This window comes from Notolepis coatsorum, assembly GCF_963971535.1.
Source record: "Notolepis coatsorum genome assembly, chromosome: 11".
NCBI lineage: Eukaryota > Metazoa > Chordata > Actinopteri > Aulopiformes > Paralepididae > Notolepis > Notolepis coatsorum.
Window position 1 is genome coordinate 30610685 of NC_140175.1, and position 20334 is coordinate 30631018.

The window sequence follows — 20334 nt, forward strand, 5'->3', positions numbered from 1 at the left end:
AGAGTGAGTGACCTCTACTGGTGACTTTGTGAACATCATACACACTGTTTTCTTGGTGTTAAGTGAAAGACATGCTTTTGTTAGCCAGTCTTGAATGAGACATGAGACATCAGTGAATGAGATTCACGTTTCCTCCCAACCGCGAGTAGGCCTAGAAGCGCAGAAATGGAGAATGCAAAAAAAGAAAGGGTGGAGCTGAAAAAGCTAGAATTGCTAGTAAAAGACGCAGAACAATGTTCTAAAATTACAGACATGTTTAGTAGAGGAAGGGCTGGCGTTAGAGTAGCTGCTGCTGCTAATGATGATGAAGTTCAAGTGGAAGGACAGGTGCGTGCAGTAGCCTAGTGCATATTCTACTGTTGGTGTGTGCCGGTTCATGAGGGCTAGCTAGCCTATACTAGCTCTTGCAGTGATTTCAGTCATTCTATTACAAGACAATGTGCTTTCCGTATTCCTGATTCCTTACAGCACGTGGACGTAAATAGTCGTGACTCGTGACGTTTTTTCTCTGACTAAAAGTTTAGTTAGCAATGTTAGGACTAGTGCCCACCACAGCATCAGAAGCTAAAGTGCTAACCTAGAGAGCCAATCAGAACCTAGGACGGGCTGCAAATTAATTGGCTACTAATATTATAATAGTAAATACTCAAATAAAATACTATTATGTTCCCTTTCAAATTTTCATGTTGATATAATATTGGTAATCTAATTGATTGAATTGATTAGTTGCCATTTTACATGCTTAAATAAGATGTACCTTAGAATTCCCAACAGTTAGCCATGTTCTCGATTAGTCTCATCTACATGTTTGTAGATAACCACAGCTAACTAGCTTAAGCTAACAACTAGGTCAACTACTACCCCGTAGTTAAACAAATGTGATTGCATATAACAGCTAACTGCTACAGCTAAGTTGGTAGTTAGCCTATTCCATTAATGTTGAATGTATTTATGAAGGTTGTTGATGGTGGTTGGCGCTGAATAGCAGACATTATTCCGTCAGTCTGCCACAGGGAAGCTGTGTTTGCTGATGCTGCTCACGACCACCAGTAGCGTATGACTGTGTGAGTGTTAATGCTTGATGGTTTCTGTGAAGCGCTTTGTGGAACAATGCTGATATACAGTTAAGAATGAGTAATTCGCTTTTGGTTTTTAAGAAAATGGTTTGTAAAGCTATTTTTGAAAACTACAAGGGTGAATAATACTGTTTTTTTTTGCTATTTTCTTTTAGAATACTGTTTTGGAGTCTTAATTTTTTAAATTTTTGTTAAGAATATAGGACAGGCATAGGCTATATAAGCATTGCTTCAGTCTGTACCTTCTCAGTCACTGTAAAATCAAATATTGTTAAATGATGGTGTATATTGTATTGTGTGAGATGATGACTGAATAAACTACTACTACTACTACTACTACTACTACTACTACTACTACTACTACTACTACTACTACTACTACTACTACTACTACTACTACTACTACTACTACTACTACTACTACTTTGGGTGTTTTCAAAAGGCTGAAAAACGCTGTATGAATTCAAGCCATTATTATTGATTGCTGATGTTCTTCTTATGCAGTTGACTCTGAGGAAAGAGAGAGCGCCCAGTCCAGCACAGCTGACCCTGAGGGGAGAGAGAGTGCCCAGTCCAGCACAGCTGACCCTGAGGGGAGAGAGAGAGCCCAGTCCAGACAGACAGACAGACACACAGAGAGAGAAAGAGAGAGAGAGACACAGAGAGAGAGACACAGAGAGAGACACACAGAGAGAGGGAGAGACACAGAGAGAGAGAGACACACACACACACACACACACACACACACAGAGAGAGACACATACAGAGAGAGAGAGAGAGAGAGAGAGAGAGAGAGAGAGAGAGAGAGAGAGAGAGAGAGAGAGAGAGAGAGAGAGAGAGACACAGAGAGAGGGAGAGACACAGAGAGAGAGAGACACACACACACACACACACACACAGAGAGAGACACATACAGAGAGAGAGAGAGAGAGAGAGAGAGAGAGAGAGAGAGAGAGAGAGAGAGAGAGAGAGAGAGAGAGAGAGAGAGAGAGAGAGAGAGAGAGAGAGAGAGAAAACAAGCTCTTGGAATGGGTGTCTGGGAGGAAGTGGGGGGTCTTTCGATGTTGATTAAACGGCAAGCAACTAATGTCATGAGTGCCAAATTAAAGGACAATAAATCCAATCTAACTGAAATTGTGTAGCACAGACCTTTTCTATGGATCAAAACCTCAATATTATTATGGTGTAGTTAATACTTCATGTATCCTTAATCCCTAGGCTAATGAGGCACTAAGATGTTAGTAAAAAAAAAAAACATATGCCAATGACAGGAAGTAACGGTATATGTATGTGTGTGTCTCTGTGTGTGTGTGTGTGTGTGTGTGTGTGCACTGTGCATGAGTGCACATCTAGGGGCGGTGTGTAGATTTGGTCTCCCTGATGTTGACTCCTTAGCCACAGCCTTGGCTTGTTTAATACTGGACAAGTGTTTCATAACGGCCGTTGTGTGGGCCGGTTTCGGGGCCGGTGCGTGGGCCGGTGTGTGGGCTGGTGCGTCTGAATGTCCCGGGCTGAATTTGTGTCCCAGTCCGCCACTGGGTACAGGGCTGTTCACCCGGCCACCTGCCCGACAGCTGTTACTCAACAAGCAGTTCTTCAAGTGTTTTTTACATTTTAAAACCCACTCAAATAACGGCTAGTTTACTTTGCTTCTTTTAGCCTGGTCGCGAAAATCTTAAACTGCCTTTTACTTTTTTTTTGGATCACATTTTTTATTATTAATTACACGAAACAGGACAACACAATAACCACAGTAACAAAAAACATAACTTCACAGGAGAATAACAAACAATAATAATACAGAATAATAAATTATAAAGACAAAAGAACAAGAACAGCGTCCAACCTATCAAATACAGATGGCAATTTCAATAACAAAAATGTCTTCAAACATGCCAACCTTTCCCCACCTTTACAAGTGGAGTGACTTAAAAGATTGTTTATGAGAGTGTTGCCGCAGATTTATTGTAGATAGCCTAGGTCCCTTACACATGTTCAAGACTGCCAAACTCGCAGAAGGTAAAGTGTAAGAAGAAAGAAATTCTTCCTCCAAGTTGGTTAACAGGTCAATCAGTCTGCCAATATTAGTCCCTTGGGGAGATGGCATGTGAATTGACATATAGCGCAGAATAGCTATACCTACCCCCCCTAAAATCCCCCCAGTCAAAGTTAAGAAGGACAAGACAGAAACCAAGACAGACAAGACATTTCCTCCTCCCCCTCCCCAGAGACCGCCGGACCCCCCCGATCAAGCGCCCCAACCCCGCTCAGCCGCACACGGCGGTCTTTACCTTCTCAGCTGCTGCGAACCACAGGTCAATTCCAGCCTGCCCCACCCCGATCACCCGGGCCGTGGATATCTCAAGATAAATCACATCCAATAGAGTAAGGGACCAGTTAATCATTGTAAGCTTCTCAGGCTCCTTCCATCTCATTGCTATTAGCTTCTTCGCTGCTGTGACGCCCGCTAGGACAACCCTTTTCAGTTGTACGGACGCGGGTAGTGTCGTTATATCGTTCAGGAGTAGCGTAACAGCTGTGAATGGGATAGTTAAGCCACACAGATCTGAAAGTTTGTCCGTTATTGACCTCCAGAAGCGGGCCACTGGTGGGCAATCCCAATACATATGCATATAAGTGCCAGTGGCCTTTTGAGAGCACAAAGTGCACCGAGAGTCGGTTATCAGTCCCATAGCAAATAGCTTCCTAGGTGTAAGATAGGTCCTATGAATATAATTAAAATTAATTTGCTGGTGATTGGGGTTGCGGGAAGATAATGCCACATTTGCCCAAACATCATCCCAGTCAAACTCGGGGTCCAACTCCGGGATATCCACACGCCAGATTGTATCCAATGATACATTTTTATACGTGGATTGAATTAAGAGCGTATAAAAGTCTGAGACAAACCCTCTGGATGTCGTCCTGTCCACTATGAGCCTGAGGAAGGGGTGTGGGTGCAAAGCTTGAGCCCACGGTACGCCATGCGCCCTCAGTGCTGACCTTAGTTGAAGGTAAAGAAAGAAGGACTCGCCGGGTAGATCATAAAATTCTCTTAAGTCCTGAAACGCACGGAGGCCGTTCTTATCATAAATATCCTCCAGAGTATGCACTCCCCTCCTTTGCCATTGAGGAATATTAACCGGCTTGTGCCCAACAAGTAATTGCTGGTTATTAAAAATTGGAGAGTCCAGGTGCCATGGGCATTTAACCCCACACGACCTCTGTACATTACGCCACGTTTGGATCACGTGAGTTATGATCGGTCCATACCTCAGCCGGCATTTCGAAATAGAGACAGTGGAGTACACTACATCCTGCAATCTTAGCGGAGATACCGCCGCCGCTTCTAAGGAGCGCCACGATACAGCCTCTACAGGGTCTAGCCAGCACATCAGAGGTCTCAGTGAAAAGGACCAGAAATAAAGTTTAAAATCAGGGATTGCGAGGCCCCCATCTTGTTTTCTACGTTGAGTAGTAGCCCTTTTGATTCTCGGGCGTTTGTTATTCCAGATAAACTTAGATACCATCGATTGTACCTTGCGCCAGTGGTCTATTGGAGGGGGCAGGGGGAGCATTGAGCTAATAAAATTTATCCTAGGCAGGATGTTCATTTTGATTATGGAAGCCCGGGCTTGTAAGGAGTTAGGAAGGGACGACCACCTGTCTAGATCCTGGCGTATTTTATCATAAGTACCCGTGAAGTTGTACTTAGTAATTTGGTTCAGCGTGGGGAATATCTCTATGCCCAAGTATTTAAAATGTTCTACTATGGGGATATCAGCTGGTAGTCGTACCGCCTTGGCCAGCTCATTAAGAGGTAGGCAGGCTGATTTGTTCCAGTTAATCTTAAAGCCTGACAATTTACCAAAGTCGTCGATTATCCTCAATAATTTTGTGGCCGACCGGGATGGGTCGTCCATGAAAATCAGCAGGTCATCCGCATAGAGAGCAATTTTGTGTGGAGTATTATTGACCATTATGGGGACGATGTCCTCCGATTGCCTAATAAATTGGGCCAAAGGTTCGAGGGAAAGCGCGAACAGTCCTGGGCTCAGAGGGCAACCCTGTCTAGAAGATCTGGAGACTGGAAAGAGTGTGGAACAGTTTTTGCCTGTCAGTATCATCGCAGACGGCGAGGCATACAGGACTTTACTCATATGAATAAAACTCTTCCCAAGACCCATGACCTCAAGTACCTTCCACAGGTATGACCATTCAAGTCTGTCAAACGCCTTCATGGCATCCAAAGACAGAACTGTGGATGGAGTTGTATTGTCTTTACTGTTATCGATTACATGCAACAGCCTCCTAAGATTATCTGCAGCCAGACGCCCCGGGATAAAACCAGTTTGATCGCAGTGTACCAATACAGACATAAATCTCTGCAGGCGACGGGCCAGCACCTTGGCAAACACTTTTAAATCGGCCCCGAGAAGACTCAAGGGTCTATAGCTACCACAATCATTGGGATCTTTGTCCTTCTTGAGAAGTAAAGAAATCAACGCCATATTGACATCTCTTGAGAACTCCCCTTGTTCGATAGCGTAATTGATCATATCGAGCATCAATGGACCCAGTTGGTCCCAGAAAGCTAAATACACTTCGGGTGGAATACCATCCCAGCCTGGTGCCTTACCCCTCTGCATTTCAACAATCGTCTCCCTCAATTCCACGAGAGTAATCGGTCTCCCCAGTTCCTTGGCCTCTTCCTCAGAAATGTGGGGTATCTCAAGCCCGCCAATGAATGATTCAAATTTAGAGTCATCAAGATTACCCTCTGAGCTATATAACTGTGAGTAAAACTCTTTAAAAGTGTCATTGATCTTTTTCGAATCAGTAGTGACTGCACCCTGGCTCGTCCTAATCGAGGGGATATCCGAGAAATGATAATTTGAGCGTATTTTCATTGCCAATAGATGGCTAGGTCTGGAGCCGTGAAAATAGTAATTTTGTCTTGTCCTATGTATCAAGAACTCAGACTTTTGTTTAAGTATGGAGTTTATTTCTTTTTTGACTATCTTACGTTGTGTGTTTAGTCGTTCATTATAGTTAGTTTGCAAGGATGCGTATAGGTCCGCATATAATGATTCCAGTCCTTCTAGCTTTTTTGACCGGGATTTTCGCAAATTGGAGGCAAATAGTGTGACATGACCCCTGACAAATCCTTTCAATGCGTTCCACAGGACCCTAGGGTCTTCTACTGTGCCAACGTTGATCTGCAAAAATTCAGCTAGTTTACTCCTGAACTCAGAACAGAAGTCATCGTTCTTTAGCAAGGTCGAATTAAAACGCCATCTGGGAGCTCTTGCGGAGAGCCTGCCAAAGGTTGCCGTAAGGAAAATCCCCTTGTGGTCTGAGAGAGCCAAGGGAACCAATGAGACATCGAAACTATCAAACATATTAGGGGACGCGAATGCATAGTCAATTCGAGAGAAGCTTTTGTGTCTGGCTGACAGGTGAGAGTAATCTTTGAGGGTGGGATTGGATAAGCGCCAAAGGTCTGAGAGCCCCGTGTCCTTGGCCCACATCCTAAGGGCCTTAGAGGCCCGTTTTTGGTCGCTCGTTTCAGAGGGCCCGGACCTATCCATCTCCGCATCCCAGCACGCATTAAAATCGCCACCCACAATGAGAGCGTATCCATTAAGTTCCAACATATTCTTCGTGATTGTATTATAGAACGCTGAATCAAATGTGTTAGGAGCATACAATGCTATTATAGCCATCTTCCTATGCAAGAATTCAACTTTTGCTATAGTAATCCTTCCCTCCGTGTCCGACCATACATCCAAGACTTTGATATCAAGGTTACGTCTTGTAACTATGACTACTCCTTTCGTCTTATCATCGGCTGAGGATGAGGAGATAACGTGATATTGCCGATTTGCCAGTCTTGACACGTCACCTACCAATAAATGCGTCTCACTAAGGAGAGCAAGGTCAATATTTCTCCTCTTCAATAGCCAAAGGACACTGGCACGCTTGTGTGGGGCGTTAAGCCCTCCTGCGTTCCAAATTAAAATATTCAATTTAGCCATGGTCGAGCTTGTCTAAATGCGTAGAGAACATACCAGTGCAGCCAGGCTGAGTACAGAGGCGCTGATCCAGGTGGGCCCAGACGGTCAATCCCAGGAGTTCAGAGGAGGAACAATTACACACATATAAGACAACAGTACATAAAACACATAAAAATACCACCCCAGCTACAACCCCCCCTCCTTCTACTCTAAACCCTAACCCACCCGTCCTATTATAAGCCCCCCTATACCCACTCTCCAATCCCCACCCTATGCCCCATCCACTGAGGATGGTCATCTTCCTATCACTTCCCACTAGAGACATGGATCCAAAAAGACGCTCCCCACTCTAACCCCCCTCTAGATAAACCCCTGAGTAAACCCCCACTAGTCCAATAAACACAAATAATAATAAAAATAAAATTCAATAAAGATATCGGTCGAAAACCACCTGAGCCCCGGCCCCAACATAAGACAACCATAATGGTAAAAATAGCCATTATTAAATAATAACTCCACATCAACCTGCAACCATCTATTTCCGAATCTGCGCTTCAACGTCGCAATTTTATAGCCCAATTGGGTACAGGAAAATTCAAAACAAAATTAAATTAAAGCATCCCAGCCGATAGTCTAAGGCAGGATCGGGTCACAGGTTAATTGTGCAAAATTGTGTGAACAATGTCAATTAACAATGACAATAATAAGAAAGGGAAAAAAGGGGTTATGGTTAAAGTGCACCCCTGAAGCAGTCCCTCTGATCAGGCACAACGGCTGAAATGACATAACCTATGTAAGAATCGACAATAATAGGAAAAGGAAAAAGAGGGTTATGGCTAAAGTGCAAGCAAAGTTAAACCTGACCCAGCCTGTTATCACATATTTATGTATATTCGTTCGAGAGCCAACGTGAACCTTGGCCCTAACATGACAGCTATAATGGAAAAATTAGCCATTATTATATAATTACTCAACATCAACCCTGTGACCATCTACCTCGTAGTCTGCATATTAATGTTGCAACGTTATAGTATAAATGGATAAGGGAAAATTCAAAACAAAATCAAAGCATATCAGCAGTTAGTCTAAGGTAGGATCGAATCACAGTTAAATTGCTCATTCAAATGCCATTAAAACAGCGACAATAATAGGAAAGGAAAAAGAGGGTTATGGCTAAAGTGCAAGCAAAGCTAAACCTAAGCCAGCCTGTTATCACATATTTTATGTATATTCGGTCGAGAGCCAACGTGAGCCTTGGCCCTAACATGACAGCTATAATGGAAAAATTAGCCATTATTATATAATCACTCAACATCAACCCTGTAACCATCTACCTTGGAGTCTGCATATTAATGTCGCAACGTTATAGCACAAATGGATCACGGAAAATTCAAAACAAAATTAAGGCATATCAGCAGTTAGTCCAAGGTAGAATCGGATCACATTTAAATCGCGCATACAGATGACATAAAAACAGCGACAATAAGAAAAAAAAAAAAGGAAAAGAGGGTTATGGCTAAAGTGCAAGCCATATAACCATATAGCCATAAGGTGCAAGCCATACCCGACCCAACCTGTTATCATATATTGTATATGCATATTCAACCGACCTTGGCTTCTACTATTGGATCCCAACGCTCAAAACAACCTGGATATAAAAATAAAAGCATACCAGAAGTTAGTTAAGGACCCGATCACTCTTGAATTGTGCAAACCAATGTCACTTTGAACAGCAACAGCAACCAAAATACGTAACCATTAACGGGTCTCGAATGTCTCAGCGCAGACGATAGACGAAGCCCGCTTAGCTAGCCCGAGGCTAGCGCGTAAGCTAGTGATGAATCCGGATAGCACGTTAGCCTATTATGTACATTGTTCAGCTAGCTCGTTAGCTTCCAACGAGGCGATACACAAGTACGACCATGAGGTCAGCTTTAGCAAGTAACAGAAGTCATTGGGAAGCCCCACTAGTTGGATGGGCAGTGGGCAGTTAGCATGTCTGGGCATGACAGCAAGTATTTGTGAATAGTCGGCCTAATCAACGTATATAGGCACACACCGCCAAGTCACTCACCCGACATAGATATCATCAAGCAACAGTCTCGGGTATCGCCGCGAGATATTCCTTCGCTTTAGCCAACGACCAAAATGAACGCTGACCATCGGCCTTTTCCAATACAGATAATTTCGCGGGAGCGAATAACGTGGGCCTCAGGCCTAGTTTCCATAGCTTAGTCAGGACCACCTTGTATTCGCCTCTCTGTGCTTGAACCTCCGGCGTAAAGTCCTCGAAAATGGCCACTTTGTGATCGCCAAGCCTCAGATTACCCCTTCTGGTACGAGCCGACCGCATGATGAGTTCTCTCTGCTGAAGCCTGTTCAGCTTGACTATGATGGGCCTCGGCTCTTTGTTCACACCGGGAGAAAACCTGCCCGCTCTGTAGGCCGACTCACAGACAGGAGGCGAAGGGAGGACGTCCGTCCCTAGTATTTTCTGCAGCAGTTCGGGCATGGTCTCAGAGAGACGGCCTTCACCGCTGGTCTCCGGTACTCCAACAATCCTGACGTTGTGGCGTCTATCCCGGGACTGCATCTCCTCCATTGCCGACTGTAGTTTGTTGACTTCAGCCTGCCTAGCCAGCAGGGCGGATTCGAGACCCGCCATCTTCTCGCACTGTAATGATACCTCCGTCGTTAGCATGGCTAGTTCGTTAGCATTAGCCGATGAGGCAGCGTGAATCGACTCCATCTTGTCTGTCAGCGGGACCACCGCCAGCCGTATTTCCTCCGATATCTCACGACGGAGGTTGACACAAAAATCCGCCAACACTTTCTTCAGTGCTTCAGCGACGCGTGCCTCAGAGTCTGCGTGTAGCTTGGTCATGACCAAGAGCACAGCTTCGCTTATTTCCCCGACACCGGACGACGATGCGGCTAGGCCGGGTGGTGGTGGTTTGCTGGATGGGGCGCTCATGGCTCTGGTTTCCACCCCAGTCATCGCAGAAAATCGAAAAAAGTCGACGACAGTATACTAAACACGACGACCTAGCAAACAGATAAAAAACAAAATAAAAATAAAATAAAGACTAATGGGGAGAAACGTATATTCAGCACGGTAGAAGGGAGCTCATGTGAAACACGTCTACTCCATGATCGCTCAGCTCCGCCCCCCAAACTGCCTTTTACTTATAGCTTCGTCAGATGAATTGTTTACCGTTGAACGATAGCTTCAAGACATGTGCAATTAATGCCGTATTATTAAAAATGTTGAGACGTTTATGAGCCCTCTGTCTCAGTTTGTAATATTGTTTTTATAATTATCTTAAAACTAATTTAACCACATAATTTGGGATCATTAAACCAGAAAATACCCTGAGAGTAAGAACATAATAGTCTATCCTCACTCTGAATTGATTGGTTATAATTATGTGTGATGAGATGAGATGTTCCTTTATTAATCCCCTTGTGATGAGATGTTCCTTTATTAATCCCCTTGTGATGAGATGTTCCTTTATTAATCCCCTTGTGATGAGATGTTCCTTTATTAATCCCCTTGTGATGAGATGAGATGTTCCTTTATCAATGATGAACATCAATGTCAGCCATGCACATAGTGAAGAAAGTTCACCAACAAGTTTTTTCTGCGCCAGCTCAGGAAGTTTGGGGTTTTTAAACCAGGGATGTGTGACTTTTATAGAGCTGTGATATATTATATATCTTTTATAGTGTTCTCACATTCTCTGTCAGTGTGGTATGGTAGCTGCTCTATGACGACAGGAAGGGGGTTAAAAGGGTAGTGAAGGTATAGCTTCGGAAACCAGCAAGGCCAACAGCTTCTCTACAGTGGGTGACAATATTGTCTGTCACAAGGAAAGATGAAATTACCTACCTGGGTTCCATCCTAGAGGCAAATCTTTCCTGTGACAAAATGGCAACAAATGTAATAAAAAAAAAAAAAGTCAACCAACGAACAAGATTGTTGGTATTTAGTGCATTCATTAATTTCATTCTCAGTTACAACCTGCCTGTGATGCAGGATAGGAATGTGACTACTAAATACACTTTGATTGATTGATTGATTGATTGATTGAAAATTGTATTAACAGATTACAGAATGGGTACAATACAGTACAGCTCAAATTAATACACACAATTGATGCAGACCAGAGAAAGACTTTCGTCTTGTTTACATCAGGGTCCCCCATGGCCATCTCACACTTGTATGAATGAATTGTGAGAGAAAATCCACTTTCTGTGAAATGACCGAAATAAAGAAAGTACGACAGCGTTTCTGGGAAGATCGCCGTGCAATAATGCATCCTAAAGATTATGAATGAGGAATGCGCCCAGTCTGATAACGGTACCAAGGGGGCGTGGCTGGGGGCGTGGCTGACCTCGAACGCCGTTTAGCGTAGCAGCGACGTCACACAACATTCATTATTGTTATCAGTCGAGTCGCTGCCTCTGCTTGAAGGAATTCACCGGCTTGTCTTATCGTCGTCGGAGCTGTCAGCTGCGTTTGTCAAGGAAAGAAGGACTTATTCTACACTTGTTTGAAAGCAGACGTTTTAGTGTTCAGTCGGACGGAAGAGAGAGGGGCTTGTGGACGATTAAACATCATCACGATGGCTGTCCTCGGCGGCGCAAGTCGGCTTATACAATGTGAGTCTGTCTGTCGTCACTATGCTAGTAGTAGCCCTGTTAGCTGCTGTGTGATTAACCTTCACTTCCTCTGTGATCACTTCTGTGAAGTTAGGACTGAGATGGTAGCCCTACTTAACCTGTAACCTGCCTGAGGGGAAGGCGAGTTGACATGATGCCATCATCCTGGACGGCGGTGATCATCTGTCAATAACAACGCATGCCGCTGATATTGATATCAAAACATTACTGTACTACAGTACTGTCAAAATATGATATAACGTAGCTCATATGGGCTTGCGTAACCATAACGCCGTCATATGCACGCATTGAAAGTCGTTAGACACGTTGGTAGTAAATTATGTAAATCCAGACATTTTACAATTTTGTCAACTTGCGTAATGCTGGGTCACCCAGTGGCAGTGTGGTGTAACTGCGCCTTTACCTTGTTTATCCCTCACATTTATTGTAGAATTGTGAAATCTGGGCCACAGTAATAATGTATGTATATATATATTACATACATATATTAATATGTATTAATATTAATATGCTAAGCTAATGAATGTACAGTATTATTCTTATATGTCAGTGGTACAAGTATGATTTGAATACACTATGGTAGTATTCTTGGTCTGATCATTAATAAGCACAATATCTCTTTCCATCTTTATGCTGATGACACTCGGGTCTATCTCACCATGAAACCCAACAATATAACCAATCTCGACAGTCTTCGATCCTGCCTAGAGACGACATCAAATGCTGGATGGCACACCATTTCCTACAGCTCAATCATCAGTCAAAGTGTGAAATCCTCCTTTTCGGCCCCCCATCGTTAAAAACCTGGGCGTGCTCTTTGACCCAGAGTTTTCCTTCAATAGGCAGGTAAACTCGGTGGTGAAGGGGTGTTTTTTCCAGCTCCGGTCCATAGCCGGTCCATAGCCGGTCCATAGCCAGGATCAAGGCCATTCTCTCCCCCTCAGACCTGGAAAGAGTAATTCATGTCCTGGAAAAACGCCTTCATATCCTCACGCTTAGACTACTGTAACTCCCTGTACCTGGGGCTTAATAAATCCACCATAGCCCGTCTACAACTCCCCCAAAACGCTGCCGCTAGCCTGCTCACAGGTACCCGGAAGAGAACTCTCATCACCCCTGTACTTGCCTCCCTCCACTGGCTCCCGGTGCGCTTTAGAATAGACTTCAAGGTCCTCCTACAAAGCCCTTAATGTTAAGGCCCCTGCTTACCTAGCAAACCTCCTCACCCCCTATACCAGCGTCAGGGCCCTCAGATCGGCTGACAAGGGTCTCTTATGAAGTTTTAATAACCAGAATTATAGGCGATAAGTCTTAAAAATGTGTACATTTAAGAATCTGAATTTTAGGCCTTAAATTAATATGATTTTGATAGGTCTTAAAAATGTATTGTTGCATTAGGAAGTTACTTCTTGTTGCAATAACTTAAGTTTCGGGGCGACATTTTTGGCAGTATGGTGGTCGTGAAATAATGTATTAAAAGTGGTCTTAAAAGGTCTTAAATGTAACTTGTTGAAACCTGTTGAAACCTGCAGGGACCCTGATCAGTGTGTTGGTTGTGTTTGTGATGTAGTTGCCCGGTGCAGCAGCCGCAGCGTGAGCCTCTGTGTGAGAGTGTCTCTCAGACGAAGACAGTCCACCGCTGCAGCCGCTGCCTTCGCCCTCGCGCAGCCTGCCACTCCTGAAGTACAAGAACACAGGTATGACATCAAGGCCCCCTCTACACTCAAAAAGATGTTTTTTTTTATATAGTTAACTCCTCTCGGAGGCATGACTTTGACTAGACAGAATGTTATTTGTGGAGAACCTGTCTGGTCGCCCCTTTTCATTATTCTTCCACTGGAGGAGGAGGGTGGGGGGGGGGGGGGGGGGGGTCGTCTTCTGTACTTCCTCAATATCTGAGCCGCTTGTGTGATGCAACTAATCCTGCGAACCTACTGTACCGAGCTGGCTACACTGTCATCCAGGAAATGGTAACGTGAAACCCGTTTTATATGTTGAAACATCTGGTGATCTAAAACATTTTTTCAGCGAATCTCTTGGTTATAACAAGATTGTGTAAGATAAGAAGTGTGGTGTTTTGAGTGGAAAAAGAGAGCTTACCAGCTTGGGGGAAGACATGAGGGAGGGAGGGAGGGAGGGGGGACGGCCGGGTGGGGCTTCATTGATGGATCATGAATTCTTCTCAATGAGGGCAAAGGTCATGCTGCTAAGACTTTTTCAGTTAATTGAACATTTTTGGTGGAAAAACCAAACCACTGAGTGACCCAGATCTGCTTAGCGCAACTTCTTCTGGGAAATAGACTAACTAACGTTAGGTTATGGCTATAACCAAGTTCTGTTAGTTAGGGGTGACGCTTGGCATCACTACTGCACTCCCTCGCGTACGTGCACGCGCACTGAATAAATTCCACAAATGTACCTTTAATACCAGTATTAGTCTGACCACACCCCTCATCAGCTTACCTTCATAAGCAGGTGTGTGGTCACCTGCTCTCCTCCTACCCAAGCTTTCACCACAAGGTGAGGTCAAGGGCTGCAGCGGCCGTCTGATGCCAAGCGTCACCCCTAACTAACAGAACTTGGTTATAGCCATAACCTAACGTTCTGTTCCGTTAGGGGCTCTGCTTGGCATCACTACTGCACAAAGGGAGGCCAAGCGGAGCCGCTGGCTGACAAATACACCCCGCTGACAGCCCCCCACAACCATCAGAACAGGGAGGGCCGAGCCCCCCCGACCCCCCCTAATGGAGGGCATCCCCCCTATTAGGGGCTTCACGAGAGGGCGACGGACCCGACCGTGCGAAGAGGCACTCAAGCAACCCAACGCACAGGGTGAGCAGACCGTGGCTTGACCCCACGACTACACCCACGCACAACCCGCATGCCACCCGGGAACGAACGTAGGAAACAACCTCGTCACTGCCCCCAGAATCACGGGGTCAAGGGCAAACCCAACCCCGTGGCAAGGCCGTAGCAGCGGAGCGCGAAGGAAGACCCAGACCCACCAAAAGGACTGGACTCCCTGGAATGGGGGCCCGGAGAAGTCCATGATGCCAGCATCAAGACCCCACCAGGTGGGCACCTAGTGACCCCGCCCCCCACATCGCCAGCGCATTCGGACAAAGGCCCCTCAGGCGAGCGGGCCCTGTCCTCCCCAACAGCACACCGCCTGGAACACAGGCCCTGCAACAGGCAGACAGTATGGTCATAACACACAAAAGTTAACCAAGGAAGCAGGCAGCGCACCGGGGAAAAAGACCAGGCAACAGGCTGTCAACCCAAGCCTGGAAACTGCGGACGAGGCAGGCGCCAGAAAGGACAGCTGAAAACAGCCGCCCCGGCGGAAGGGGCGTAAACTGGCGTTGTCGCATAACCAAGCCTTTAAACAGCATGTCAGAAGCGGGATCCTTAGACCACTCGACCCCTGACAGCTGCTCACAGAAAAAGCCCATACGATCGGCAGACGTCATGAACGTGCAGGGGCACCCTCAACCGGAGAACCGGGAGTTGACACTGCAGCAACACACCAGAGAACCAACCACCCAGGCATCACCCCATGCAATGGTTGGTCCCATAACCCCCAGGAAAGAAACCCCAAAACACATCTGCGGCACCGCCGCAGCCCGCGTTCTGGTTTCCAACAGGGCTATCCCGGGCCTACGGGTCAACGAGCATCACCCCGGACCGGGCCCGGTGATACGGGGAGCACAGGGTCCCCCGAGGAGGTTAAAACCACCCCAACAGGCCCCTCAGCGTCAAACGCAAGAGAAGAGCGTAAAAAATGGAAGACCAGCCCCAGTACCCCGCACTCGGTATTCCCAGGAGGTCACCCAACCAAGTACCAACCAAGACCAACCCGCACAGCGGCCGAGATCCGACGAGATCGGACGCGTACAGGTCGGCACGGCCGTAAGCCATTACGACAGTGCAGAATACAACGCACCTAACAAGGGTCCCATAACGCTCAACCCTGTGACACCCGGATCGACCCAGCATTTTTCCCCCTGAAAAACCCCCAAGTCCCTCAGGGTACCAGAACAGCAGATCTGCATCCCCAGCGGACAACGGGTGCAACTGGACTGGACCAGCGCGACCAGAACCAGTCCCGTGCCCTAATCACGCCGACCTGCCAACCCCAGGAGAAGGGGCAGATATGCGTGTTTGATCCCAACATAAAAAAGAAGGCGCCACCCAGACGTGTCGGTATGAACCGCGCCCGGTGGCCCACCCCTAGGGCGTGAGACCCTTCCCCATATGTCCAGACCCATTCCGTCATCATCCCCTGACATGAACGGGAACCCATCGACAACACACAGGGTGTCGGAAGAGGAAAAAACCCCCATCCCAATTGCTCCATAAAAACGCTGTTTCACCCAAGCAATCAAGGCGCGCTAGTCAGCCAATGGCCCAAAAGCACATCCTGAGCCAGCACTATGTGTGCGTTTGGACATACCCACATCAACAACAGGTCGTTTAGACCACCATATTGAATCCCCAAGACGCCCAGGGAAACGACAAGAGGGGCGAGATGCAATCAACTCCATGAATGAATGAATGAATGAAAAAATGTACCCAACAGACTGCAGAAAAGGGTACAACCCAGTACGGCAATACACACAACAGGTTAAGGGGAGGCAGACCTGAGAAAGACGTTTAGTCTTGTTACCATCAGGGACCCTCATTTCCAATCCATCAAAACACATTCAACTCTTTATACAAATAAAGAAAAGGCATCACCCGTATGACCCAATCTGCACAGCTGGGAGTAAAAAACCCTGTTTTTCACATGATTTCAATCCAGTCACTCCTTTTAATCAGAGTGTAAGACCAGACCCTCCCAGAAACACCTTCCCACATGAGACCACGGTCAAGAAAAAAGATATGTAAACTGTGAGACACGTGACCAAAAGACTCAAGTTTGACACATAAACCGGGCGCAGCAGGCCTGTGAGCCCTGCGCCCAACCTCGACATCTTTAAGACACCAGCTCATGGAAGGCGTCGCCATAGCAACAACGCTACAACGGGCGGGGAAAACCTACCGGATCCTGTCATGTAACAGGAGTCGGTAGAATACCCCTTCCCCCCCCCCCCCCCCCCCCCCCCCCCCTGTCAAGCACTGGCTTGGCCCTGACTGGCTCAGCAGAAAAGATCAAAAATCCCCTAAACCGATCAAGTGGGGAAGGAGGGGTTTATTCGACACCCCCTCCCGAAACACCCCCTTTATCCCTACACACAGAAAAACAACCGTAGCCATCTTGAAAAACCTCCGGTAGAAAACAAAGCATAGCGAAGCTAATACAATGCCCGCTACCCACAAAAAGTGTAAAAGGTTTTACAACAAAACACAAGTCGCCTGTGCGTGAATCCTATACCCGTTGCCTATGTCATACATAGGAAAAACACGCTGAACGAGAGTAAGCGGCTAGGCCGTGAAATGTGTGCGTACGAGTATTACTGCAACTAAACAACACAGCATTATGAAAACACATATACTTAGTCAAAGCAATGGAATAACACCAGTTCTAGCTGCATGTGGAGCATCAAGCTAAATAGAACCTATTACCGAGTGTACGTTGCAGACCTTGCTTAACCTCGTAATCACAACACAACTCACCCCACAACGTAAAAAAGGGCAGATTCATATATACACAGCCCCACCATATGATTTGTTTGAAGAAACACACAGTTTGTTCGGCCAAAACACAGTCCCCCTCCGTCGGGGAACTTTCTTTATTATTACTAATTAAATAATGTGTAAGGCACAAAATCACAGAGGGGCCGGGGAGGGTGTAGGGGAGGGGACACAGAGGGGAAAAAGTCACTCCTAACGGCGTCTGCCACCTCGCGCCGCTCGAGTCTTGCCACCCCGGGGAGCCCCGGAGGGACGGTAGGTTACAGTCTGCTGGACACGACGTTCCCTACCGTCTCCTCCGGTCTGGGATGGGCCGGCAGTGGCAGAAGCGCCGTTTCGTCCCCTGGCCCTCTTGGCAGGGCCAGCAGCGGCGGCGGAGGCAGTGGTAGCGGCGACGGAGACAGCTCGACGTCGCGGAAGCCTTCTGCCTCCACCGGCAAGGACGGGAGGCGGAAAATGGGGTTGGAGGATGGATCTCTCCTCTGCCATCTCTCTGCACGTTGAGGTCATCAACCGCAGGGCCTTCCCGAACAGGCCAGCGTCAGAGAGGGCGGCCGTCAGAAGAGGAGCTCTCTTCTTCTCTGGCACACGGGCCTGCTCCAGCCAAAGGTGACGCTGGCCCAGGGTGGCCAGGGCGCGCACTTTCCCCATGGCTATGGCCAGCACCTGGGAAAGATGCAGGACAGCTCCCGCAGCCTGGGTGATCTGATCGCATTTCACCTCGGTCAGATCCGTGCCGCCCGTCATTATCCCCGATACAAATCTAGCCAGGTGGGCGATGTTAGACGCCGCAGCCAGCGATCGTGTACCAGCGATAAATGACTGGTCACCCCAATAAGCCAATCGCCTAGCCGATTTCCCCTGGAGGACCGGCTTGCACAGTGGCTCCCACACCATATCCGGACAGAGGAGCGCGGCCATCGGACTGTCAAGCCGAGGCACGCCCTCCCCCATACCTTTGACCAACCCTGCTACCCGCGTAACCGGTACGTAGGTAGGAGTTAGTCCCATGATGTTGGCCACCGCCTGACCCCGACGAACATAGGCCCCCATCGATGGGAAAAATGGGTAGACAACGTCCACCCCTCTCACTGGGGGACGCTGCCAGGGATGGCCTATGAGGTCATCAGGGACAGGTGCAGGCAATGGCAGCGGCAGCGGCACACCGTTTGCGGCAGCGGCTACCGCCATGAGCTCGGGAAACAAGGCCCGCAGTTCCCCCTGCGAACCTTCCTCCACCGACCCCGCATCCCTCACATACAGCAGGCTGCGACTGGTCAAGGAGCCACAATCCGATGCGGCCGACAATAGGGCATCCTGCCGCTGAGGCCAAGGTGGTTCCTCGACATCCTCGAACAGGGCGCCCCATGGAGCCATTTCCCCCCCCTCCGGGGTCTCCTGAGGAGGGATACTCTCCTCCACGGGGCCATCAAACAAAAATCCGTCCGCCTCGTCCATGAAGTCCTCAGTCTCCATCGGAAATCCCGAGCCGGACGCATCTTCGCTGGTCTCCAGCAGCTCCCCAAACCCAGGCCGTTCGCGTCTGCACGCCACCATCTTGCGACGCGAGCGAGCAGACGCGAAAAGTTTGCGTCGCAAATCCTCCGGCTCCAGAACAACCCCCTGTTCACCAACGGGTGATTCCCCAGAACCAGAGGAACCAGAGTCGAGATCAGGCCATCGCCGGAGCGACGGCACCGACCCCTCGGCTCTTCGGTGAGGAAAACTATCCACCGGCAGTCTCCCGGGCTGGGTCGGCAACCACGAGAGTGGCAACAGCCCAGCACCGAGGCGCACAACGGAGACGGGAATGGAGAACCGGTGGTGAAGAGTAGGTCTAGCGGGTCTACTCTCCGCGGAATACATTATGACCCAAACCTTTTCTTGTACAACGAAAGTGAGAGAAGAAAAGATTAAGCACAATGTAAACCAGTCACAACTCTTTTCAACTAACAACACGTCAAGTGGGGTACTACCGAGGCACTTCCTTGTGGTGAAAGCGAGGAGGAGAGCAGGTGACCACACACCTGCTAATGAAGGTAAGCTGATGAGGGGTGTGGTCAGACTAATACTGGTATTAAAGGTACATTTGTGGAATTTATTCAGTGCGCGTGCACGTACGCGAGGGAGTGCAGTAGTGATGCCAAGCAGAGCCCCTAACGGAACAGAACTAACCTTACTGTCATGCACTTGTCCTAATAAACTAACCTACACTGTAGGGGTGGGGGGGAAATCGATACGTAGTAGTATCACGATACTTTGCGTGGCGATACTGTATCGATACAGGGTCGCCAAGTATCGATATTTAATTATTCAAATGTTATTATTATTATTATTTTTTTTTTTGTATAAGGAGGTTGCATTGTTCATTTCAATACCTGTAATAGTACAGTAGTCCACACACACACACACACACACACACACACACACACACACACACACACACACACACACACACACACACACATGTGCATTCAGTTAAGTTGGAATATGACTGTAATACAAACAGTTCAGTTTGTCAGGTACATGCAACACAGATTACAGTGTTTACATCTGTCTGCTTGAGAAAATACCATGTTCTGCAATAAAAATGATTGAAGTGAGATGAACAGACTGAACTTTATTTTATTAGATAAAACATGTTGACAAAGTTTTACTTTGCAGTTGAAAAAAGGTAATAAATTAAATGTGATTATAAAAAAAAAATAAAAAAAAATTACGCAATACTCAGCGTATAGCGATATATTTAGTATCGTGATACTATCGCATATCGTGACTCAAGTATCGCGATAGTATTGTATCGTGAGGTCTCTGCCGATTCCCACCCCTACTACACTGTAGCGCTCAACACTTTGATGAACATTGTTACTCAGCTGATAGAGTTGTGCCCTTCCTGATGACTTGTCGTACAGAACTTGTAAGTC

General features: G+C 47.1%; 1 protein-coding gene across 1 annotated transcript in view; it reads left to right on the forward strand.

Annotated features, from left to right (window-relative positions):
* The first annotated feature begins 11576 nt into the window (after positions 1-11576).
* Positions 11577-20334, forward strand: part of fech (ferrochelatase) — a 39053-nt gene continuing 30295 nt past the window's right edge. The window contains exons 1-2 of the mRNA XM_084325139.1: positions 11577-11755; positions 13347-13473. Of these exons, the coding sequence (XP_084181265.1) occupies positions 11719-11755; positions 13347-13473 (164 nt within the window). The 5' untranslated portion in view covers positions 11577-11718. The remainder of the gene's footprint in view (positions 11756-13346; positions 13474-20334) is intronic.